The sequence below is a fragment of the Otolemur garnettii genome, unplaced genomic scaffold, assembly GCF_000181295.1.
Source record: "Otolemur garnettii isolate 467f Iridium unplaced genomic scaffold, OtoGar3 scaffold00072, whole genome shotgun sequence".
Taxonomy (NCBI): Eukaryota; Metazoa; Chordata; class Mammalia; order Primates; family Galagidae; genus Otolemur; species Otolemur garnettii.
In genome coordinates, this window is record NW_003852467.1 from 4,800,361 (window position 1) to 4,826,398 (window position 26,038).

Below are 26,038 nucleotides of genomic sequence, written 5' to 3' on the forward strand. Positions count from 1 at the left end.
TATTTTATATTGTCCTATACTATATGTTGGTGTTTGAATGGATGGAAAAGATTTTTAAAACATGCAAACAGACAGTTACAGATGTCTAATTTTGTCCCTCTCATCTCTCTGAATATCTTTCCATTTTTCTCTCATCAGTTTCCTTTCACAGTGTCCACAGTGGCTATTAGACTTTCATCACTTTGATTAAAACTCTTCCATGTCCCGCTCCTCTATCATGCTCAGTAGATACCAAGGGTATTATCCTTATAAAGAGATGATATGTAATATCACTGGCAATTTCTGAGTAAATATTTGTGAAAACTGCTTAGATAGGTATTTTTACATATACTGTCATATACTGTCACATCTAATTTATTTTTGCAGTTTTTGTTTTTTGGAGTTTTTTTGTAGTTTTTGGCTGGGGCTGGGTTTGAACCCACCACCTCCAGTATATGGGACCAGCGCCCTACTCCTTTGAGCCACAGGTGCTGCCCACATCCAATCTTTTTGACCTAAACTATTGTGGTCATCTACTAAAGAGCATTTCTCAGATATGCTGCCTAGAAATTATGATGAAGTCTCATTGGTGGCTTTTCATTATCCTTCTCCATGTAGAGATGAGGAAATTGAGGCTAACAGTGAAGTTTAGTGCTTCGCCCAAGGTTGCAAGCCCTCTGATTTATATACTGACTTCTCTTGATACTATTTCATTCTACTCTCCTAGAGCAGTGGTTCTCAACCTTCCTAATGCTGCAGCCCTTTAATACAGTTCCTGTGGGTCGCAACCCACAGGTTGAGAACCACTGTCCTAGAGCATCAAGTAATAAACATTCAACTCTGGCCTCTCCAAATCCTAAATTATCTTTATGTCTTACTTTTGATTTCTTAAAAAAAAAAAAAAAGTAACCTCTTTTCCTGTTAATATCTTCCGTTGGCCCTGACCTTTGTTCTCTACTCCAGTTCCCTTGCTTTCCATAGGACTCATCTAATCAATTATACCCTTACATTTTTTTTAAATTACTCCACCTATTGACTTCTTATACATAGCCTTACAAGCATTCCAAACTAATTGACCTGAATTTTATCATGTGTAGAGACAAAAGTCTTCAAAAGTAATTTAAATTGTATTATAAGAATGCTTCTTGATCCTTAATCAGGTAAGCAAGCCCTTGAAATTCTGATTTCTGCTCTCATCATCTACCAACTCTGTTCTAGCTACAGTGCTCACTGACCAGCTAATATACTCTTATTGCTACTTATCTCATTTGACTTGTTTCAAAACTGACATTGTTGATTGTACTCTCTAATTTAAAAAATTCTCACATAACTTGATGTAAGAGGTATTCTCTCTTTCTTCATTTTTCCTTTCCTTCTCTGAGACTGTTCCTTCCCTGTTTTGGTGGTTTTCTTCCCTATATCACTTAAATTTCTGTATTCTTAGTTGTTCTCTCTTTACTTTCCCTTCCTACTTTTCTTTAATGTTTGAAAACACTAAAATAAATGCATATTGTACAAATGTACATTGAACACACCTTCTCTTTGTCTCTACCCCCTCATGTACATACATGTATGTACACACATCCTCATAGTGATGAATATAAGGCAAACTTATTTCAAAGTAGTATTGATTATAGTAACATTTTGTCCCTCTAAGTTTCCTTAGTTATTGGGTTAAGTTTTAGATTAACTATAAAACCATCATCTGTGATTCTGATCAATTTTGAATTTTAATATTTATTTTCATGTTCAAAATAGAGTAATCATTCACTTTGGGCATGAGTTTATCTATTATATGATTTCTACCTGCATTTCTAGTTATATTTTGGCCCCCTTCTTTAGACTCTTCATCGGCCTCATCTCACACCTTGTTTTTCTTCAACCAGAATTGCCCTTGTTTTTATAAGTCGTGTCTCCTTGCATTTCTAGTATACTATTTATAACACTTATGGACAAGTAACAAAACTGAATTAATGAAAGTGAAAACAAAAATGGGGAAAAGATATTTGTCATAAGAGTATACAGATGTGTCATGGAAGCCAAGGGCAAAAATGAAGCTTTGACTCAGGAAGGGACTAAAACCTGTGTTCTCCTTATTTGTAGTATCTATTTATCATTATTTCTAATGGTTTTGTGGTTTGAATCAGGTCAGCTGAGTCATTCCATTTTGGGATATCTCTTAGGATTTTATAGTCTGCTGTTGCCTAGGACTGTAGTGACCTGAAAGCTCGATGTGGCTGGATGTCCAAGATGACTCACTCACATGGCTCGCAGTTTTAGCAAAAACCCCACCTGTAATTGTTTACTGAAACACTTATGTATGACATCTCCGTGTGATCAGGTTTCTCGGTGCGTGCTATGTTGAATGGGTCCCAGGAAGGAGCACCCTAAGAGTCAGTGTTCCAAGTGACAGAAGTGGAAGTTTCCAGGCTCTTTACGGACTTTGGCTATACCTGACAGAGCATTACTCAAGCTGTATTCTATTGGTCAAGGCAGTTGAAGGGTAAATTCAGATTTAAAGAGGAAAAAAAATAAATTCCACCTCTTGATGACGGCGTGCTATGTGGAGCATGTCATATGAGAACTATTATTATAGCTATCTTTGGCAAATACCATCAATTTCAGCCTATAATTGGAAACCATCAATAAATTTCTTGCTATGTCTCTTTCTACGCACCTACTTCTTTCTTCTTTCAGTGTTCATGGATGTTTGTTGTTCAACCGACTCTACAAACTAGAGACTTCAGAAACACAATTCCCTAGCACGTGTGACATAGTTCTGAGCATACACAGAGCTTCGTCAGACTTCCTTCTGTCAGTCCTACATTTCAGAGAGAGAATCTAATGTATCTGTCTTTGCACAAGCATTGTCCCCATTCTAATCACCCATGACTTGAGGTGGTCAGGATTGTGTGGCATAGACAATTGTTATCAGCCCACGTTTTTAAGAGTTTATTTCCCATTTGTGAAGTCCTAGCCACAAACCCCCCAAAACATCTGATGCTGTCAACAGTGCTTAGAAATATTCAGGGTTCTACTTTAACAACAGCTCCTATTAACTCTTCTCTACAAGTGTCACTCCACCCTACATGCTTCAGTCAAATTTTATACATTCTGTGGCATTTCTTACTCTGTGGATAGTGTTATATGCATAGATGAATCCTTAAGCCCTAGATTCTATTTCCTGAAGGAGAGTGCATATCAGCATTTCAGAAGCAAGATAATTACTCAACCAATGAAGATATTGTTTATAGTAAAATAAAAATGATATTTATTTACATCACTCTGATCTCTTACTTATTTTAAGGCAGAATTCTAACTACTTAAGTAATTCATAATTAATTTGCTTTTATAATCATTAATATCACTATGCTAAAGAATAATATTAAGATATATCTATACATTTATAATCTGTATCCTAAACAACTCCTAGACCATTTAGTCAATTTTCTTTGGAAAATTTTCATTACTCAGTTTAAGTTTAGAGTTCTCTGTGGTAACTGCTAGACAAAACTGATGTTATTTTCTAATAGTATGTACCAGAGTTGACTCCAATTGGTGAAAATTAGTTTAAACTCATATACATTTTCTAAATTGTTTTGCATGACAATTTTAAGGACATTGTAGCATCAGTTAACCATTTTCCTCTTCTGTAGCTTATTCATGATAATCTGACAATGACTGAATTTCACATTAGAAAATTTTGACCAATAGCTGAATTTCGTTACATCTCACAGAAAGAAATGAATGAATTTATTGCTTGGGTGTCAGTAAGGATTTGACCCATCTGTAACTGGTTCAGAAATCCACAAGTCAAATACAGACATACTTTTGAATACAACTTCATCAAAAATATATTCCTCAAATATAGAAAATATAGAACTATTTTACTATTAAAAAGCCAATATCTATAGGAAGCCATGAAGTGTCTATCAGACAAAAGCAGTACCACTTGAGGCATATAACTTCCTTTTCCTAGATCCAGTGTCCCTGACATTTAAGTGAAACATGGCACAAAATAACTGAGTAAAGACTGCTATTAAGGAATATTAACCACACGAAACTTTATCATTATGTCTTGTACCTATCACAGTTAGCTTTTCTATAAAGGGTAAATTCTTGTCTTTGGTCATATCTGAGGATAACTTCAAAGATAAAACAGCATCAGTTCTACCTATTAGATAGTAGCAGATCTTTTCTTTTGAAATTGCTATCTGAAACAACTGTTATTATTGACTCCCAATGATTCTTTATCATAATCGCCCTAATAGGGGAGGAATAAGTCAATTCACTTTTGATTATTTGGATAAGTGAAAAATGTTTATTGCTGTTTTAAATGAGGCCACATTTTTAGCAGTGGTTCGGGAGAGTTTCTGAATTCCATCTGTTCTGAAAGTAAGTCTTTTGTAATAAGGTGCTGAGCGTACTGACTGATGACAATGTTCTCCCAACAGAAAATCCAATCGGATTTGACAAGTCATGAGATCAGTTTAGAAGAAATGAAGAAACATAACCAGGGGAAAGAGGCTGCCCAAAGGGTCCTGTCCCAAATTGATGTCGCACAGGTATATTTTGTCACATACGCTAAGGAACTCATTTTAGTTGTACATTAAAACATACTCTAGTTTATGGAAAACAGTGTGATTATTAGCAAAACTGGGATCGAGGGAATTATTTCAACACTACAGTTTGATGTCTACACAATCTGGGTGTTTTTCTTTGTACATTTTCAAGATACACTAGCTTAATAACTTACCATTTACTTAATGTCATAGTAAGAAACATTACTGAATTCCTCTTTCCAATGTGAGTTTCCTCTGTGTTGAACGAATGGGAAAAATAAGAGATGGCTTAATGTTTGTCATTTTTACTTCTCTGTATATTCAGTAAGAAAAGAAAATCTCTTAACAAAAAAAGATGACTGGTTATTTTCTAGAAGGCAAAATGAAAATTGAAGTTGTACGTTCTTACGTTGTCCTTCCAGAAAAAATTACAAGATGTCTCTGTGAAGTTTCGATTATTCCAGAAACCAGCTAATTTTGAGCAGCGACTCCAAGAAAGTAAGATGATTTTAGATGAAGTGAAGATGCACTTGCCTGCGTTGGAAACAAAGAGTGTTGAACAGGAAGTAGTACAGTCACAATTAAATCATTGTGTGGTACGTATTTCTGGTGGCAAGTATGCAGCTACTCCTCAACTTTCCTCATTCAGAAGCATTTGATGATCCTCTCTTACAATAGAAATTGTTTTCAGACAATTATATTAATTATACCATATAATTTTAAGATTAAGAAAAAAATTGGTACAAGTGGATTGAGAGACAAGAACTTTTACTGAAATAATAGCCATGTAATGCCTAGTGTATGAGTATCTTTTTTTGAATCTATAATTCTGCTAAGGACTATGTAGAATATAAAAGAATGTCTCCTTTGTTTAATTCTTGGAGTACTTTGAACATATTGTGAAATGGAAACCCAGAAAGGAAATATATTAATATAAAAAGAGGAAGAACATTAGTAGCCATGATAATAATAAGTGTTCCAGAAATAATGAGGGCCAAGCAAGCTCAGTGATGTATAAAAGTCATCTGTAGTTCTTAAGGCTACAGATTACCTGAGAGAATTTGAAGGCAAACATATAGTAAAGGGCAAAGCAAGACTCCACTCCAGGTACTCTTGCTACAAACTCTAAGTCTTTAAATATCAGTGCTGGATATACACTGCAATACCACCAGACAACACAGAATAACAAGGCATTGGAAAAGTACAACTAGCCCATAGCATAAATCTTCATTAGACTTTGGAATATCTAGACGTGTCCTATATTACAATTATTGGAAGGTTACCAGGTCAATGATTCCTCTGACAACATAAATTTGGGTTGGAGGGGTACAATCGCATAATATACATATTATTATAACACTACATGTAGTATGGGACATCACAGTAGAAATGAAAATTAAGTGAAAATACTGAAGGTTATTAATATTAAAGAGAAAAACCATATTTAATACTTTGTGTTTTAAGTATTGTTTCTGCATAAACTCCATAACATGAATAAAAAACAAACCCCTTTAGATATATTTAAGTCATGTCATTATAAATGGGAAAATATCTTTCTTTTTAACAAAATTTGAAAATAAATGTATAGATTTACTTTTGAAGAACTATGAAATGTTTTTCATCCAATAACATTGATATTTTAGGCTGAATATTAGTGCTATGATGAAAATACTTTAAATATTCCTCCAGCACCACCCAAACACATTTTGAAAATCATGATATATAATGATTAGCTACTATTAGGTAAGGATGGGAATATATGGGGATACATCTTAAATTTTTCAAAAAGAACGGGAAGGAAATTGACCTAAATATAGTATCTTCATGACGAAGATTTGCAAAATGAGATCTGTTCAGTCTTCTCAAAAAAGGTCTATGTTAGCTCTTAAAACTTATCTACCAGTAAATATGAGCTAAGAACAACCCACCTGTGTTCACACACTGTACCTGGGCCCTGTACCCCACTATAAAGGAGACACCTAACGCCACTAGCTCAATTGTTTCTTGTTCTGCTGTAAATGTCAAAACCAATTCAAGTAGTTCTTTCATAGAATACCTTTTCTATACTATTTTTAGAGTTTTCATTACTTAAGTTGCTTTGTGACATATACCATGATCATGGCCTTGACTTCAAGAAAATACCGTCTATTAAAAGGCTTATTGGCACAAACACAAATGTAATGAAAACACGTAGTTCTCCTTGGTTATAAATATTTTTTTTGCCTATTGAATGAAATGATGTTAATAGCTAACAGTACCTTGAATGAGCTTTCATCATAAAAATAAAGCATTGAGATTTTTTGTGTGTGAGTTTACAGAGTAAATCATTTGGAAGAATCTCTGATTCCAAACACAATGGTGAATGATTTCAATGTTTCTAAATATGTGGACGTTTTTACATCTTCTAAGAAAACAGTAAAATGAAGAAGTTGAAAAAAAGAATTCATCTACGAACCTGAGACAAAACTCACCATTATTAATAAGGGAATATGAGCATCAATTATCAAAGAGGAGATTAAGAAGGAAACAGATTATACACGTAACCTTGATTAGTCAGATACTTGCTCAGCCTTTGCAAAATGTTTTGTTTTTAGACATTTTAAACCAAAAAGAGAAAATAAAATCAATTTTTGTTCTAATTCCAAGAAATGGACTTACCCACCAGCAAGCTTATCTCTAATAATAAAATAAGTATTTACCATTCAGACTTACCACGGAACAAATAAAAGCAGCAAATAATAGAAACTATCATGTACATTTATATATACACACACACAGATACATATACATGCAACATGGACACACACATAAGTACAAGGCAAAATTATTACACCAAGTGAAGTTGCTGGCATAGTGGTGAACGTAGCTGTCTCCCAAACTTATGGCACTTGTCTCCTGAGGCTTTTTTCATGTCAACCTACTCTTATAAAACAATATATTGCTCTATATGGTTGTGATATTCATGGGAGTTTTAAATAATACTTTTATATCTGTTTATATTTTTTACTCATCAACATTAAGAAATTTGTGTGATCTCATTAACATGTTTAGGCTTGGCGCCTGTGGCTCAAGCGGCTGGGGCGCCAGCCACATACACCTAAGGTGGCGGGTTTGAATCCCCAGCCCAGGCCCGCCAAACAACAATGATGGCTGCAACCAAAAAAAAATGGCGGGTTGTGGCGGGCGCCTGTAGTCCCAGCTACTTGGGAGGCTGAGGCAGGAGACTCGCTTGAGCCCAGGAGTTGGAGGTTGCTGTGAGCGTGATGCCATGGCACTCTACCCAGGGGGATAGCTTGAGGCTCCGTCTCAAAAAAAAAAAAAAAGAAATGTTTAAAATTACCTCCTACCTATGCGTGTATGGTATAACATATATTAAAATTATAACGTGGAAATTTAGATGTTTTCCCAACCAAAAACTAAGCACCACCACACCAACAGTGAATGGGTCTGTCTTGGCTACCACTGCTTCCCCACTGACTCAAATCTCATCTGGTACATTATAGACACTCAAGAAGTACTCAGTCAAAGAGGGAATTAGCTTATTCAAACTCCTGGCCAGACTCATATAACTTTAAAATTTTAAATAGAAATCATATAACATTTTAAAATAACTATTATAGACTTGTATTGAAATACACATATATTCACATACATATGATGCACGTAAGAATAGCTGCAAAATATGTATGTTTATATTTGTGTTTATAATGACAGATAAAAACATTAAATCTGTAGAATATGCAGAAGCTAACTATCCATCACAGCTGTACAATATTAATGCATTCCATTCAAACTGTAAACATTGGCTACCAATTAAAGGAATATCTATCCTGTTTCTTTTTCTTAACAATATTATGAGTTAATGTAACGCTGGTGGTTATGATTATGTTTTGTTTTTTAACTTAGAACTTGTATAAAAGTCTGAGTGAAGTGAAGTCTGAAGTGGAAATGGTGATAAAAACTGGACGTCAGATCGTACAGAAAAAGCAGACGGAAAATCCCAAGGAGCTTGATGAAAGAATAACAGCTTTGAAATTGCATTATAATGAGCTGGGAGCAAAGGTGCGTGCATGCTGAGACCGCAAACACTGCTTTCCACTTTACATATAATTTGTAAAGCAAGAAAGCAAGAGACAGAAAATTATGTAAATTATGTACAATTAGAATCTTGGAAATTCTCTCTCTCATACACGCGTGTGCGCATTTATGTATTTTTATGTGAATTCTTATTGAGAAACAATCATTAATCATAGAAGTTCTGCTCTTCACTACTAATTGAAAATATGGAAAACTCAGGGAAGTTTTTATTAGCCCATCAGATAGTTCTTCAAGGGTTTCTTCTAAATTTGCTTTCTTTCCATTATATAAATTCACTTGTGATGACTTAAAGCAGCGGTTCTCAACCTGTGGGTCACGACCCACAGGAATTGTATTAAAGGGCTGTGGCATTAGGAAGGTTGAGAACCACTGACTTAAAGACTGGTAAATACTATACACTACTGTATCTGTTTATATTTAATTTTAATGGAGTTGATACATTCCTCATAGACACATTAGATGTAACAGAGAAATTATTTCCCCATATGGCCAAGCCTTTCATTATCTAGCACATCTGGTTAATAAGATAGCAAGGATAGCCAATTAAGTCCTATGTCTCTGTAATTATTTTTATATTGCTTCCCTGATCAAAATCTTATGACCAATTCCATCTCACTATTAATTAATGGAGAGATGAAGATCTCCATCTTTCCAAAACTGTGGGATATCAAGGATAATTATCTCATTCCCTCAACTTAAATATTCCATATAGTTTAGAGTTTTGATTATTTAAAATTTTACTAGTAAATTCACTCTTCACACTGTTGATTGTGTCCTTTGCTGAACAGAAGCATTGTGGTTTGATTCAATAACATTTGTCTCTTTTTGCTCTTGTATATAGCATAAGATAAGGGACCAATTTCATTTTCCTCCACGTGGCTATCCAGTACCATTTATTGAAGAGACAGCCCTTTCCCTGTTGTGTTTTTGGTGACTCTGTCAATGATCAATTGATAATAAGTGTGAGGCTTTACTTCTGGGCTCTCTATTCTGTTCCATTGGGTTACATGTCTGTTTTGATGCTAATACCATGCTTTTTCAGTTACTTTAGCATTGTAGCATATTTTGGAATCAGGTAATTTGGTGGTTCCAGCTTTGTTTTGTTTTAAAACTTCTTTAAAAATTATTATGGGTACATATTAATTATACATATTTACAGGATACCTACAATGCCTTGATGTAGGCATAGAACATGTAATGATCAAATCAGGGTGATTAGAGTATTTATCACCTTAAACATTTCTCATTTTTTTGTGGTAGGAACATTCTAATTTCAGTCTTTTAGTTATTTGAAAAATATACAATACATGATCATTAACTGTTGTCACTATTGTGCTACTGAACACTAGACCTTATTCAACTCAATATTTGTACACATTAACCACACCCAATTTATGCCCTCCTTTTTGCCTCTGTGAACCAGCCTTTGGTGACCATCATTCTATTCTCTATCTCCATGAGTTCAACTTGTGACAATTTTTAGCTCCCACATAAGAGTGCCTGGCTGATTTCGCTTAGCATAATGTCCTCCATTTCCATCCCAGTTGTTGCAAATGATAGCATTTCATTCTCTTTGTGGAATAATAATATTCTTTTGTGTATAGATACCCATTTTATTTATCCATTCATCTGTTGATAGACTGAACACTTAAGTTGATTCCATATCTTGGCTACTGTGAATAGTGCTACAATAAACATGGGAGTGTAGGTATTTCTTTGATATAGTGATTTCCACTATATATATTTGGATATATACCTAGTAATGGGATTACAGGGTCACATGATAATTCCAATTTTAGTTTTGGGGTTTTTTTTTTTTCTCTTTTTTTGAGGAATCTCTATAGTAGTGATTTTCAACCTGTGTGCCATGACAAGATATTAGGTATGCCACACAAATGTTTAAAGAGCATTAATAAATTATTATTTAAAGAAATTTAAAGCACAGTAAGTATATTCTTTGTTTCCTCTTTTTGGGGATCAACATAATTTAAGTGTGTCATGGAAGTTTAACTACAGGTTCAAGTGTGCTGTGAGAGAAAAAATGTTGGAAAACACTGTTCTCCCAACAGTTTATGAGTTTCCTTTTCTCCATCCTCTTGCCAGCATTCATTATAGCCTGTCTTTTCAGTGACAGTCAATTTAACTGAAATGAGATGATACCTCATTGTAGTTTGAATTTGCGTTTCTCTGATTATTAATGATGTTGAACTTTTTTTTTTACATACCTGTTGTCATTTGTATGTCTCCATTTGAAAAATGTGTATTCAGATTCTTACCTACTTTTTTTTCTACTGAGTTATTTGAGCTCCTTATATATTCTGATTATTACTCCCTTGTCACATGGATAGTTTGTACATGCTGTTCCTGTCCGGTGGATTGTCTCTTCACTTAGTTGATTGTTTCCTTTGTTGTGCAGAAATCTTTTGGCTGGATATATAATCCTGTCCAATTTTCCTTTGGTTACCTGTGCTTCAGGGGTATTGCTCAAATCTTTGCCCAGATCAATCATCTCAGAGCATTTCCCAACTATTTTCTTCTAGTAGTTTTATAGTTTTCGGTCTTATTTTAAGTCTTAAATCCATTTTGATTTGATTTTTTTATACTGTGAGAGATCAATGTCTTCTGCAGATTGATATCTAGATTTCCTGCCACCATTTGTAGAAAAGACCCATTGTATTTTTTGGCATCTTTGTCAAAAATGAGCACACTATAAATGTGTAAATTTCTTTCTGGGTTCCCTATTCTGTTCCATTGCATCTGTGCATCTGTTTTTAACGCTAGTACTATCCTACTCAGTCATGGTAGCTTTCTAGTATAATTTGAAGTCAGGTAATGTGATTCCTCCAGTTTTGTTCTTTTTGCATTAAATCTGTAGATTGCTTTGGATAGTCTGGACATGTTAACAATATTATTTCTTCCAACCCATGAATATGACATGTTTTTTCTATTTATTTCTATTTTCTCCAATTTATTCAACAAAAGTGTTAAAAAGTTGTAATAGTTTAATATAGTGTGTAGTATCTAACAGAATGAATGTATTTTATTAGTAATTAAATAATAGACTCTTTTCCTTAAACTTACGCTAATTAAGTAGTCTATCTTTTGTTGGCATTTGTGGCCATTTTTCATTAAGTACAAGTTTATTTTAAGTGCCTTAGGTATATATCTTAAAATGAGCTACTTTGGGATAGTTTTACTTTTCCAATACTTAATGGAGAGGGAAAAATCAGTAATGAAAAAATGTTTATCTGAAAGGCCAATTAAAAAAAACCATAAAAATGAATGTTCAACATATTAATTTCATTCTGACTAAAATTAATGAATCTCAGGGTGAGTAAAAAGTTATACTTTAAAAATCTTATTCCTGACATTATTGAATAGGACAATATCATTGAGAAAATTATCGTCTCATCTTAGACACAAATATAAATGTTTTTCCCTATTTGAGAAGTAGCCATGGAGAGGCACATTTCTAGTATTTTACTCTGAAAATAGATTAAATTTATATCTTGAAGCTATCAATGGCAAACTTGTTACCACTGAAAGTGTATTTTAAATTCAAAAAAAATCTGAAAATAATCATTTTTATTAGTTGGTAGCCTTTATTTTTCTATTTGGCATGTTTTGAAAGAGAATTTGTTGTGGTCACATGATGAAGGTTTTCTTAAAGCTTTTGTTCCAAAAATAAGGAATGCTGATACGCAGTTAATAGTAAAACATGATAATAATCTTGAATTAAAATACTGTATTTCAACTTCTTATTGGGTCTACCAAAACACCTTTGGAGTAAAAGACATTTATGAACTTTTAGAGAAGTTCATCATTGTGTTCAAGATTACCACAGAGAGAAAATGTATCTCTGTACTTGATATCTCATTCCAATATTTATCAATTATCATGTATACCAGTTCTTCCATATATAAAATCAATTATGAAATATTGAATAATTTCTAGTTTATAATTAATTATAGATGGAGTGATCTCCACTATTAATCCAAAGCTATAGATTGTTCAATCCTGGAGATTTATTTTCTTTATACTTAACAGTTTATAATTTGACCTATGTGACTTTATATTTAAAATAATATGTTGGTAAGTATCTTTTTTTAAAATAAAAAACACATATTTCAGCAAGGAAGTTTTACCTGTTCATTTTATTTTATTTTATTTTATTTTATTTTATTTTATTATTTTTTGCAAGTTTTGGCCAGGGCTGGGTTTGAACCCACCACCTCCAGCATATGGGGCCAGCACCCTACTCTGTTGAGCCATAGGTGCCACCCTCTCTGTTTATTTTGTGCAGTATAAAGCACTGCATGAGCTTCTTCTTTGTCATAAGGATTTACACAAAATCTTTGTTAAGAGTAAATTTATCATAAAATGAAACGGTATAGGGCCAGGCCTCTAATCCTCATGCCTCTAATCCTAGTGCTCTGGAAGGCTGAAGGAGGACCTCTGATGTCAGGAGTTTGGGACCAGCCTGAGCAAGAGTTAGACTGTGTCTCTACTAAAAAATAAAAATGAATAGCCAGGCATTGGAGGATTGCTTGAGCAGTGGCTCATATCTATAATCCTAGTACCTTGAGAGGCTGAGATGGGAGCAATCCTGGAGGCCAGGAGTTTGAGAGCAGCCTGAGCAAGAATGAGACCTCATCTCTATAAAAAAAAAAAAAAAAAGCACATAGAAAAATAAGCTGGTCATAGTGGTGCATACTTGTAGTCTCAGCTACTCTGGAGGCTGAGGCAGGATGATTGCTTGAACAGAGGAGTTAGAGGTTACAGGGAGAGCTGACAGTGAGCTACTAGGGCCTCACTGCTCTCTGGGCTGACAGAGGGAGCTCTTGTCTCAAAACAAAAAAACAAACAAAAACATTGAATGAGTCTTATAATGATGTAAAGCCCTATTAATCCCTGAAAATATGTGTCTGAGAGTTTGTTTATTTTAACCATTTGGCACTTAGTAATATCATTAAAGCAAAATGAAAGGAGTACTCAGAAATCATACTTTCATAGTATGATGGAGCAGCAAAAACATAGGACAGAAGTTTATTTTGGAAGTAAAAAATTACATCATTAATGATTAAGGGATCATGTAGAAGATCATATAAAAATGTTGTATGTCCTGTTCATTGGCTGAGAACCAAAGAACCATCTGCATGTTGACCTTCAAATCATTTTGCACCACAGTGTCTTTGTTTAATAAAAGCAAAGGCAACAAAGTATGATATTATTCTTTTTAGATACAAAAAGGAACATTCTATTTGAATCATCTTCAAATTTCACATAGTTGTACCTGCCTCAGCTCAGTAAGTTACCTTTTTGTAGTAGAGGGCTCAAGACTGCCATACAAAATAGAATAGTCTGGGTGGCTCCTACCACAGAACTTCATTTCTCATAGCTCTGGAGTTTAAAAATCTAAGAAAAAACTGCTGGTGCATTTGGTTTCTGGTGAGAGTTGTCGTCTTGTCTTTCAGATGGCCATCTTCTCATGTATTATACCATGAGCAAGGGGAGAATTACTTCTTATTAATAAGGATATGATTCTATTAAATTAGAGCCCTACCTTATGACCTCACTTGACCTTAATTTCTACGATCTACATATAGTTCTTCAAGACACAATCACATTAACAATTAGAGTGTCAACATACTAATTCTGGAAGGGCATAATTCAGCCCATAGCACTTTTGATATGGTACACGATTTTATTATTTCCTTAAATATCAACTGCTTAGCCTAAGTGTTCCGTAAATAGAAATAATTTCTTACATCTAAATCTCATTAGTTTATTGAGAGCCCTTTTGATGTAATAATACCTATAATTTCTTTTTCAATTCTCTATGCTTTGATTTTATGAAAATATACATGAATAGCAATACTCATGTCATCTCCAAAATACATTTTCAGGTGTTCGTAAAACAATAACTGCTGAGACATTTTACTGCAGGTGGCACTCTTTTAAATGTAAAAATCATGTAAAACGCAATTTTCCTTAAGAGGGCACTGTCTACTGTTTTTTCAAAACCTATTTAGCTGGAAAGAAATAAAATAAATAAAAATCAATAATGCATTAGCTTTGGGAAGATAGTATTTCTTTGAAATATTGAATCCAGAATCCTTTTTCTACCATCAGTGGATAGGAAAAATAATTATTCATAGAAGTACACCAGAAGGTGTATTTTTTTTTCCTCTCACACACAAATAACGATGCTTGCAGTCCAAAGGGCAGATGCTTTTACTTCCCTTACAGGAAAAATAGAAGGGAAAATCTGTCTTAAAAAAAAAAAAGAATCAAAAGGAAAAAAGCATTTGCAGCCTCAGCAACTAACATGTCATAATGTACACTCTTAAAGTCACTAATGAATTTGTTTGAGTATTTGGAATTCCTATCATGGTTTCAGAATATTTATTTTGATTGTAGCATTTTAGATTCTTTATTCATACTTTCACCTTTGGTATTTTTTGATGCTTATGATTGGATTCTTATTTTTGCTGTGTGTGTGTGTTTGCGTATATTTACTTACATCAGTGTTACTTATCGTGCCTCGGGCATAATGCATAAATATGATAAATACGGACTTGCACCATTGTTCTTGTTTTAATTCCCTTACAGTTCAGATGTATCTTGAGTCTACTTTTCAGATCTCTTAGGAACAAAAGCCCAATATTTTTGAGGTATATTAGTAAAACAAAAAAAAATGGAAATAAAGCTTTTCTTGTGTATATCCAAGCATAGTTTTTTACTGATCTATCCCTACAGGGAGATAATAGCAATAAAAGAAGGGATTGGGGTGTTACATATAAACTGTTGCTGATTTTACCCTCACAACAGCCATATTTGCTACATAGAGTAATCCCATTCGATAGACATGTAAACTGAGAAAACTGAGGTGTCCTGCCAAAGTCATGGTCAAGCTGGAAGTCCACTGAGTATTGCAGAGCTTGACAGGCTTACGTTGCATCTGGCTACCTCTGGAGAGTGAAACATTTCCATCTGTTGCTCAGATTCCCAGCCTTCATGACAGAAAAGGGCATCTTTTTTTCATACATTTAAGACACATAGCAAACAAAACAGGAACAAACTTGTAAGAGTTTAAAAGTCTCTGTGTAGTGTTACAACTCTTAGAATTTGTCTAGTAGGTTTTACAGTCCTCACCAGAAGACTCCTCCATGCAAAAAAAAGAAAGAAAGAAACATTATTTGTGTAAATTCTACCACTTATAGTTTCTGGCTTGCAATTAATGGTTTGCAGGTTTTCATTCCTTCCTTTATTCCTCGTCCAAAACATCCCTAGGGAGACTATTCCTTGTTCATAGAACTGCAAGGAGCACAGTAGGATAATCAAAGGAGGTGCGAGGCAAGCCAGCTTACCTTTTAAGAATTAAAATTTATCTGGCTAGTGTTACAGCTCTTTTAGAATTTGTCTAGCAGGTGTTCTGGTCTCTACCAAAAGACCCCTCCAAAAAATTTAAAAATAATAATAATAAAATGTATCTGGCTTTTGTTGATGCTTTGACTACATTTAGAGATCTTGGGCTTTTTAAAAAACCAACTGGATGACAAACTTAATAAAACGTAAGTGTATTTGGAAAGGTGGTTGAGAAATACAAATTTGTTCATTTCCTATGTGAGAATGACCAAAGAATTTACTTTTGAGGGCCTGAGTTTTAAGCGCTGAGAACAAAAAAAAAATCAAATCATTATGTTCTGCATTAATGAAACTTAAATTTTTGTTCTTACACTTATTTCTTTTTGCCCCGATTGTGTTTAAGGAGCCAGTGACCTATTTTGTGCATTGCTTTTTTTTTTTTTTTCACAAAATAGGACACTTTAAGGATGCAATAAGAATGAAATTGGTAATTCTCTAATATTATGCAAATACTTTTGCCTATTGAGGGAAGTACTGTTCTTTCTCCATTTTGATTCCTTATCAGCATGAGCAAGCATTGTTGGTATATAGAAGATTATAAACCTTCTTGCCCATCTCTTTGACAAATGACTATGGGTTTTCTGCAAAAAATGGGTCACACCTTCAGTATGAATTATATGATGCTATGTATTACGAAATTTGGCCATAGATTATTTTTTTTCACTTACATTGGAGACAAATTCTTAAAGCTTTTCTTTTTACTATGACAGCAGATTCAAGGCACTATAGTTTGGAGAAAGGATCTCCTCTGCCTTAGTCTGTTTTTATTTATTATGAATATTCAGCTTATATGGTTTTTCTAAAATATTCTTTCAACCTTTCACAAAGTGGTTATTTTACATGACATATGATGGAAATTCCCATTAAGTGTCCGTAACTAAATCTGGATTAAAAGTGAACCAAATTATATTTTATTATGATTTTATCTCAGGTAACAGAAAGAAAGCAGCAGTTGGAGAAATGCTTGAAATTGTCCCGTAAGATGCGAAAGGAAATGAATGTCTTGACAGAATGGCTGGCAGCAACAGACATGGAACTGACCAAGCGATCCGCAGTGGAAGGAATGCCTAGTGATTTGGATGCAGAAGTTGCCTGGGGCAAGGTAAAACCTGTGTCACTGAAGGGTATTTCTAACATGCATGAGAAAACACAGTAATCCCATTCTGTAAGGAAGTCTTCATTTGTAGCAATAATACAATTATAAATCTTAGCTTGCTTCATTTTTCCTTCCTCCCCACCCCAAACGGTCAGTAGTTTAACTCTACATTTCAGGATAGCAACGAAGCCCCCATGGTAAGCTTTAGTAAAACTCTCCTCAAAGCTTACTTAAAATGCAAGAGGTTATGAATCAGTGCTGAAAATACACATATATCATTAGTCAGAAAGTCTGAGAAGAGATGAGACTCTGTGTTCTACTGGCTGGCCTAAGACCAGACGGCTCATATGAGCCCCACAACCATGAAGAGGGCAAGGTTAGAGAAACCCAGGACAGTGAGCTGGAGGAGACTAGCATGATCAGCACATTGCCAAAGTCACTGTCAAAAAGAATCTGGAGGTATTTGTAAAGCACTCTCATCTCCATCACTAAAGGGCATGGGTCCTTCTTTAACCCTTAGCTGATAAATTCTTGCCCTTTCCCTGACAGCCAATCAGACATTTATTGCTGCCTAGAATTTAAGATCAAGGCAGTCATAGCTTAATATTTTTTTTTATGGCCAACCGTTACTAGATTACTCAAAAGTCTGTTGGTAGAGAGAAAATAGGTGATATCAATAACATGTTTTTACCTCAAACTTTGCCACATCATTGGACTGTATATAAAAAATAAATCACAGCATACCTTAAATATTTTTTAATTAACAAAACTTACCCTGTATTAACTAGTTGTTTAAGAGATCCTTTTTTAAAATTACACATGCCTATCCAGATTATCCAAAGTTGAGAGATTTTAAGTGTATTCTGTAAAAACTTACAGTTATATATAGGAAACCAAAACTGAAAACTGTTTTCCTTATACAGAGGACAGCTAATAGTATATTTTATTTAATATAAAGTTTTTTCAAATAGTCATGAATGGAATTTTTTTCTTGTCATTCAGAATAGCTTCAATATTAGAGATAAGATAGCTGAATTATACTTATTAGTTCATATCTGGTATATGACTAGTAAGGAGGATACAGAGTGTACAGGTTAAAAAACTACATTTGCCTTATATTTCCTTATTCAAATATGTTACATTTCTGTTTGATTATTTAAATTGAACCAACTGCAGTTACAGTGCTTATGTGCAGGGTGAGCTACTGTAAGAAACAGGCCAAATATACAGTGGCCCGAAGAAGATAAAGGTTTGTTTCTAGCTTAGGTAAGGAGGTAGCTTTGCTTCATGAAATTCTTCCAACATTTAGATCTTTTTCGTTCTATTTATCGGCTGTCTTACACTTACCACTATCATACCCGACTTCCAGCCTACAAGTAGGGAGAAAAGGAAGTGGAGGACAAACGATTATCTCTTTAGGATATATTAGGAAAGCTCTATACATTATTTCTGCTCCTTTTCTTATGCTAATATGAATAAAGAGAGAAGATTACCAGTGTTGGCCAGAGCAGTGTCACCCTGTCATTTCCATCAAGAAATATAAACAGAGACAGGACTGCATGACTGTTTGTCTCTTTGCCTATTACTGCCAATTCTTAGCATCAGTACACACAAAATGAAAACAAAATCTTTATGATCTATAAATGTCTAAAATATAGCGAAGCATGCATGAGGTCCAAGCAGTAGTACATATAAGGAATTTCTGAAAATCCTCCCGGCTTTAACACCACGGATCATATCTTTGCTTGACCACTTCAAATTGAGTAGGTATATGATTTGGCTGGGGCTGTTATAACAAAGTATCACAAACTAGTAGCTTAAACGACAGCAAGTTATTTTCTAACATTTCTGGAGGCTGAAAGGCCAAGATTGAGAAATCAGCAAGATTAGCGTCTTGTGAAGCCTCTCTTCTTGGCTTATACACAGCCATCCGTGTCTTCACGTGGTCTTCCTTCTCCAGGTGTCGGTATTACGATTTATTTCTTCTTATAAGGATACCAGTTGTATTGGACTAGGGACCACATTAATGATCTCGCTGTAACATAACTACCTCTTTCAAGGCCCTATTTCCAAATATATATGATCACATTCTGAGATACTGGCACTTAGTACTTCATCAAATGAATTGGGGGGGGGCGTATACAATTCAGCAGATAACCGTGGAATAGCTCTATAAATAAATTAATGGTAGAATGTTGTCATAATAGCACATAAAGAAAGTGGTGCTATACATGAAGGGAAGTTGAAAAAAAAATCTGACTACAAGCTACTTAGGGAGAAAGTTTAAAAGTATGCCATTTGCCAGAGTCCACATGAAGTAACTGCCTAAGAAGGTACTTTTGCATTACCCTCATCTACCAAAAGATAATGAACTCTGCAAAAGTTTCTAGATTATCCTTGTCATATAGAAGGCTTGAGTGGTCTGGAGATGTTTCTACTTATTGAATCTCTCTGAAACGTATTTTGTAGAAAACTAAGGAGCAATGCTAACTTGAGATCTAATAAGAGAAAAGTTTTAAAAATTGGCATTTCCTTTCTTTCTCTTTTAAGGCTAATTTGCCACTCTCTCTGATCTTTTGAAACACGAACCTTTTAATGGTATACTCTAAAATCCCTTCATGGTCAAATGAAAAATGAACACATTTGCATTTAAATTATGCAACTTTAAAAAAATGTTACCAATTCATTTGAATGAAAGATGCTCAAGTTTTTTTTTTTTTTAAATCACAGTCATAAAAATCACAGTCATACTGTACCCTACACATCTAAAGCAGTCACATTTATGATAATCATTCTAATAATTTAACATACATTTCAAGCTCTCATACATGAAAGCACATTAATTCTTAATTCAGGGATCCTCAAACTTTTTAAACAGGGGGCCAGGTCACTGTCCCTCAGGCCATTGGAGGGCCAGACTGCAGGCCCGGGAGGAGTCGACTGCTAAGCAGAACAGGCAGTGGCAGCAAAAACACCCAGCGGGCTGGGTAAATGTCCTAAGTGGGCTGCATGTGGCCCGCGGGCTGTAGTTTGAGGACACCTGCCTTAGTGCATTCTCATTTCACATATTTTCTTGATAGATGAACTTGATTCAAGATGTGAGTCTTGCCTACTTACTATTTCAAAGAATTAATGGAAGATTTAAAAAAAAAAACCAAATTGAGCATTTAATTGAATGCTATAGGTTAAATATATTTGCCAATCATTCTATGTATTGACTAGAAAAATTAGAATCTATAGAGTAAATTTATTTTATACTCCCTAATTTATTCCTACTGAATTTCTGTCAGTTTCATTGACCCAATAACATCTATATGAAAATATTTTAATGATTTTAATGTCAAGGTAAAACTATTCATACACATAAAAATGTCAGTTACCCATGAAATGATCATTTGATCGTTAGTGTATTCAGACAAATCATAATGTCAAGCTTATGGGCGATAATTAATTTTTTCAGTTTTGTTTTTAAGTGTATTATTATTTATGATAGAAAATTCTGTCAAAAAATTTAGGGTGACTTAACATATACATATGGTACTATTTCATAAGCATAAATAAATTAGCAAATTTGGAGAAGAGAAAATTGTAGTAGAAAAGTAATAAAAAACTTTTCACAAATATTTCCATCTAGCCCACTGATGGCAGAAGGGACGGGGCAGAATAAAGCCACAAAGTTGGCACCAAATATCCTAGCAAGAAGGAAACATATTCATGAGACTTGAAATATCCAAATTCTCAAAACAGTCATTAAGACATGGTTTTCACTGGACTAGTAATCTGATAACATGGTCTAGAACTGAGATCCAAAAGAAAACAAATGGCAGGGTCATAAAGGAGACTGCACCCTTATTAATATTCTTAGAATGAGCATAATAAAAAAGTTTATGTTGCCATTTTTCTATCACTATGGGTCAAGATAAAACTATAGTTCCAAAGTGACATTCAGGAAAAGGGATTCTGTAAGAGGAAAAAAATATCGAAGCACAAGCCTAAAGTACTCTAAAGACATTTTTTACCTGATTTTTTGAGTCTCTAAAGAAATAGTTAACCATTAATCACGAATGAATATGATTTTCTACAACTGAACTTGTAAGTAGAATTAGGCAGCAGCAATTTTTAGAAGATTCTGTTCTCTGCATACAGACGATTTTTTGCCCTCTGTATCTTTCTTTCCTCTGGGGAGAATCCAGATTGTTTCCAACTGATGACACACTTGCATAATTTGCTATGTACCTAAGTGGACAACAGGGCTTTCTGTTCATGTTTGTCCTGTAGCATTAAAAGGTGTCAATAGGCCAAATTTTTATCAACATAGAATTTTGTGTCTGAACTAGTAACAAAGAAACTGGCTACTGAAGCTTTTAGGGCCAAGTATACCTGAGGAATGAAAAACTCAGCATCAACAACTCAAAAGTATATGGACTTCTCTAGAAAGCTGTATCAATCTCTCAGTGAATAGAGGTATTTGAAAACACAATTGAGCTATTACTAAACACAATTGAGCAATACGATTTATTGAAAATAAAACTCAGTCACTTTGTCTTAGCTGATCATGGTATTCAAAGGGTGAAGTGAGAATGTTTTGTAGAGGGCACGGAGTCTCATGCATTGAGTGTGTTGAAAATTAAAATAGTGGGCAATAATGATAGGACTGAGTCCGAACATAGTTTTTTCCCTAGCAGTGGGTTGACCCCAATGACAATTGTAGCAGCATCAAAAATAAACAAATGGGATCTGAGCAAGCTTAAAAGCTTCTTCACAGCTAAGAAAACAAGGGACAAGGCAAATTGACAACTTTCAGAATGGGAGAAGATATTCACATGTTGTAAATTTACAAAGGGCTAAAAAATAGAATCTACAGAGAACTCAAGCAAATCCATCAAGAAAGAGCCATGGACAAGAGACATGAACAGAGCCTTCTCTGAAGAAGACAGACGAATGGTCAACAAACAAGTGAAAAATGCTTGTCATCCCTGCTCATCAGAGAAATTCAAATCAAAACCACCTTGAGATAACCCCTAACCCCGGTGAGGATAGCCCATAGAACAAAGTCCCAAAGCTGCAAGTGCTGGGGTAGATGTGGAGAGAAGGGAACACTTTTACACTGTTGGTGGAATTGCAAACTAATACAGCCTTTTAGGAATGAAATACGGAGAATCCTCAAGACCTAAAAGTTGAACTTTCATTCAATCCTTCAATCCCATTACTAAGTATCTACCCAGAAGAAAAAAGAATCATTTTACCATAATGACGTTTGCACTCGAATATTTATAGCAGCTCAGTTCACAGTCCCAAGGACGTGGGACTAACCCAGGTGCCCATCAACCCATGGACGGGTTAATAAGTAAGGTTTTTATTGTAATGGAGCCACTTTCATTTGTTAACTTACTGTTTGTGGTGGCTGCTTTTGTGCTATAACAGCAGAAGTGAGTAGTTGTGACCGAGACTGCCATTGCCCACAAGGCCTAAAACAATTACTATGTGGCCATCGACAGAAAAAAGCACGGCAACCCCTGACACAGTACACAAGCCTGACCCTGGACTTTTGCCATTTCTTCTTTGTCACTGAGTATCAAAGTTTGGAATTGCTACGATCCTTTTGATAAGCCAGGGATGTTGTAAATTTGGTCTTTTATTAATGAAGTTTTTCATCTAAGATTTCCTTCTGCTCAATATTCAGTAGTGTCACATTCAAAATAATAGGTGGTAGAGCCCTTCCAGAAGACACTGAGTGGTTCATGACACAATTTCAGATTTTTTAAGGTTCCATCTTCACGGAGAGAACTACAACCCCAAGAATATCTTAGGAATGGATTTTTAATGATTTCACAAGGGAAGGAATGGAAGAACGTTCAGAGGCAGCTAGGATGGGGGCGGGGTTGATTAACTCAAAGGACAGCAAGTAAGAAAACTGTCCTATCTGCTCCCATCCCGGGACCAGGCTTCCACATGACAATTATAGAAAAGAAAATGAACAGATTTTAAAAGTACTCCAAATTGTCAAAAATGTAAGGGAAACAGGTTTAAAATTAAAATAACCTGAAGGAAGCATTTTAGAATAATAACAGAAATGAGATAAAAGCTTGATAATGGAACTTGAAAAGTTCAATGATTAACACTAAAATTCCTAAAGCCAAGTCACCCTTTCACGGCGTTTTTTAGATTCAAACAATATGCTTCCATCATAGTAGTATTAAAGAGGGTAAAATGAATATTAAAATCTGAAAGAATGGATTACTCCTATCTGCCTGGTCTCGACAATAGAGTGCCACAATGGAGCTATAGCTATGACTTTTGTCACCCGATAAATCATCTAACATTTTCTTTCTTATACTTCACAACTCTGTTAATAGGACTTGCCAGATTGAGGTCTGAATTGGTAAGGCCAGCTAAGGGAGATGATTAATATCTTAGGAGGCTGTATACCAGCACTCACTACACTAGACCCTTTAACTACACAAGATCCTTTCATTCATTCTTTAAAAATTTAATATGAACTTTACCCTCTTTAATACTACGGTGATAGGAGCATAGTGTCAGTATATCCCTTGCTCTCTTAGACGTAATGCATAGGCAATAGCAATTCACTTGGCGAGAGTACAGAAAAAAGTCTGTGTCATTCACTGGTGTTTCTCATGGACATAAAATAGTGTCTGACTCATAGGACATACTCATCAAATATTCTGTTCAAAAACGAAATTGCAAAAAAAATTACATTGCAATTTAAGAGATACAAATTAAAATATAATGGCAAAGAAACTTTTGGAGAGAAGTGAAAAATGCTGGTGTGCATTTAAAATTTTGCAAGCTTTAGAACAAATGGAAACATAATTACCTGAGCACATTTTCCCAGTTTATAACATGAGAAAATAGAAGTCCTGACAGACAGTAAAACTGTAGCTGGCATCTCAACGTATCTCGGGTTTCAATTATTTTTCTACTATGTCAGATTATTGTTAGAAATCTTATTGTCTAGTACTTTGAAGGTAACCTAACTCGAACATAAGAAAAAGGTGTTATTGTAAGAATAAAAGAAATCATGGCTAAATTTAAGGTGCAGAAAATGTAAGTCCACATTAAAATAATCAAATGAAAAACCTGTCTGGATTTATCACCTATTACACTTTGTCTTCTGTTCCTACGAGTGTGATTTTAGATTTCCAATGGTATTTGTTAAGGTCTTAAAATCACTCCCGTTATTTGGATAGAAGTAAATCAATTCTAAATATTCCAATCCCTGGACACTTATTTAGCATATGAATTAAGCATAAAAATATAACCATAGGAAAGTAAATATGTATGCGATGAAATCAAAGTGTACTTCCTGAGTGATCGGCCTGTTTGGAAAATACAAGCTTCAGCGAAAGCTAATCTATATGATTTTCTGATTTAATCACCAACAGATTTCATTTATTTCTGATTTAGTTTCATTCGTCAAAAATTCCGAATCAGTTAAATAATTCAGCTTCATTAAACCCCTTATTATGCCATGGTGTCATCTCAAAATTAAAATGTTCAAATATGAATCCCTGGATATACCTTTTGGTCCTATACCACATTAAAGTCATCAGCTTTATAGATATTTCACATCTACCATTTTTCATAAGCTGACAAATTGATTTTATTAACAGCAGTCCTAGTGCACCAAGAATAGCCTGAGAGGATCATATGTACCAAAAAATGATAAATTTAATTCTGGGTCTTTAATAATGCCAAATAATCAATGTTTGAATGGCACTTATATAACAAGTTATTGTGCTTTTAACATTTACATTAGGAACAAATTTTTGTAATATTTATTTAGCATCAGGAAGAGCAATTATTAGTTCCCTCAATTATCTTTCTGCTTCCACTTCACTCCTAGAATTTAATGAATATCACTCAATAAAAACTCATGACAAAATGTGTCGTTCTGTTTGTCAGTGGTACTCAACATTGGCTGCATACTCAAATCACCTGGGAAACTTGAAAAGCATAACGATGCCAATGGCTTACCCCCAGAGATTTTTATTTAATTGGTCTGAGTGTAGCCAGTGACTCTAATATCTGGCAAAGTTGAGACTGACTGGATAATGTGATACAAGAACCAGGCATTTCAAGCCGTCCGATGAGATCTACATTCAGTTCAGTCAACCACGTTCCGTATTTTTTTTTAAACAATCAGCTTTCACAATTTAAAGAGATCTAGTCTCTGGTCCTAGATTATCTAGATAATTGCTTCAACTCATCACTTCTCTTAGCTATAAAAGCATGAGAACTATTACTTATTCCTAAAGTCTGTTACACTATCATTCCCATGAAAAATTATATATCTTTTTTTAAAGATAGCACAGTAATTTATCTGTGAAGTGAAATAACACTAGCAGATCATTAACTTGGTACAATGAATGCATCAAGCAGCTGTTACTTAGAAAATAGAACATCTGTTAAATGCCATTGGAGTCACTATTCACTGTCATTATAGTCATAGCTATAATTTCTGTTCTACACATTCTGCTTTCATGAAATTCTTTTTAATAGACAATACATTATTAATAAAAAGTCAATACACATTGCTATAAAATCCACTATTTAATGTTTTATGTTCTTTTAAAATTTATCATTATATTATTCTGTCACATTAGCCTAATAGTAAAATATGTCCTAAACCTCTAGCCATGATAGGAGAACACAAGGGCCTGAAAAATAAATTAACATCATATTTCACCACCTTTAAGACATATTAGATTATATGATGCACCATTGACTGGATTACAGCTGTTGTGAGTCAAAAAAAACAAACTATCCCTTTAAAGGTAAATATAAATTGTTTCATCTCAATTTCAGAAACCTAAAAATGTGACAAATACATGTTAGAATTGCTAATTGCTAA

General features: G+C 34.4%; 1 protein-coding gene and 2 non-coding genes across 3 annotated transcripts in view; all 3 read left to right on the top strand.

Annotated features, from left to right (window-relative positions):
* The window catches only part of DMD (dystrophin), a 2,307,273-nt gene that overhangs the window by 960,775 nt on the left and 1,320,460 nt on the right, over positions 1 to 26,038 (top strand). Inside the window, exons 31-34 of the mRNA XM_023515448.1 lie at positions 4,434 to 4,544; positions 4,964 to 5,137; positions 8,448 to 8,603; positions 16,999 to 17,169. Coding sequence (XP_023371216.1) covers positions 4,434 to 4,544; positions 4,964 to 5,137; positions 8,448 to 8,603; positions 16,999 to 17,169 — 612 coding nt within the window. The remainder of the gene's footprint in view (positions 1 to 4,433; positions 4,545 to 4,963; positions 5,138 to 8,447; positions 8,604 to 16,998; positions 17,170 to 26,038) is intronic.
* Positions 15,747 to 15,806, top strand: LOC111726605. Its single transcript, XR_002774343.1, has one exon. It is a non-coding gene; the product is annotated as a U7 small nuclear RNA (small nuclear RNA).
* Positions 16,036 to 16,097, top strand: LOC111726604. Its single transcript, XR_002774342.1, has one exon. It is a non-coding gene; the product is annotated as a U7 small nuclear RNA (small nuclear RNA).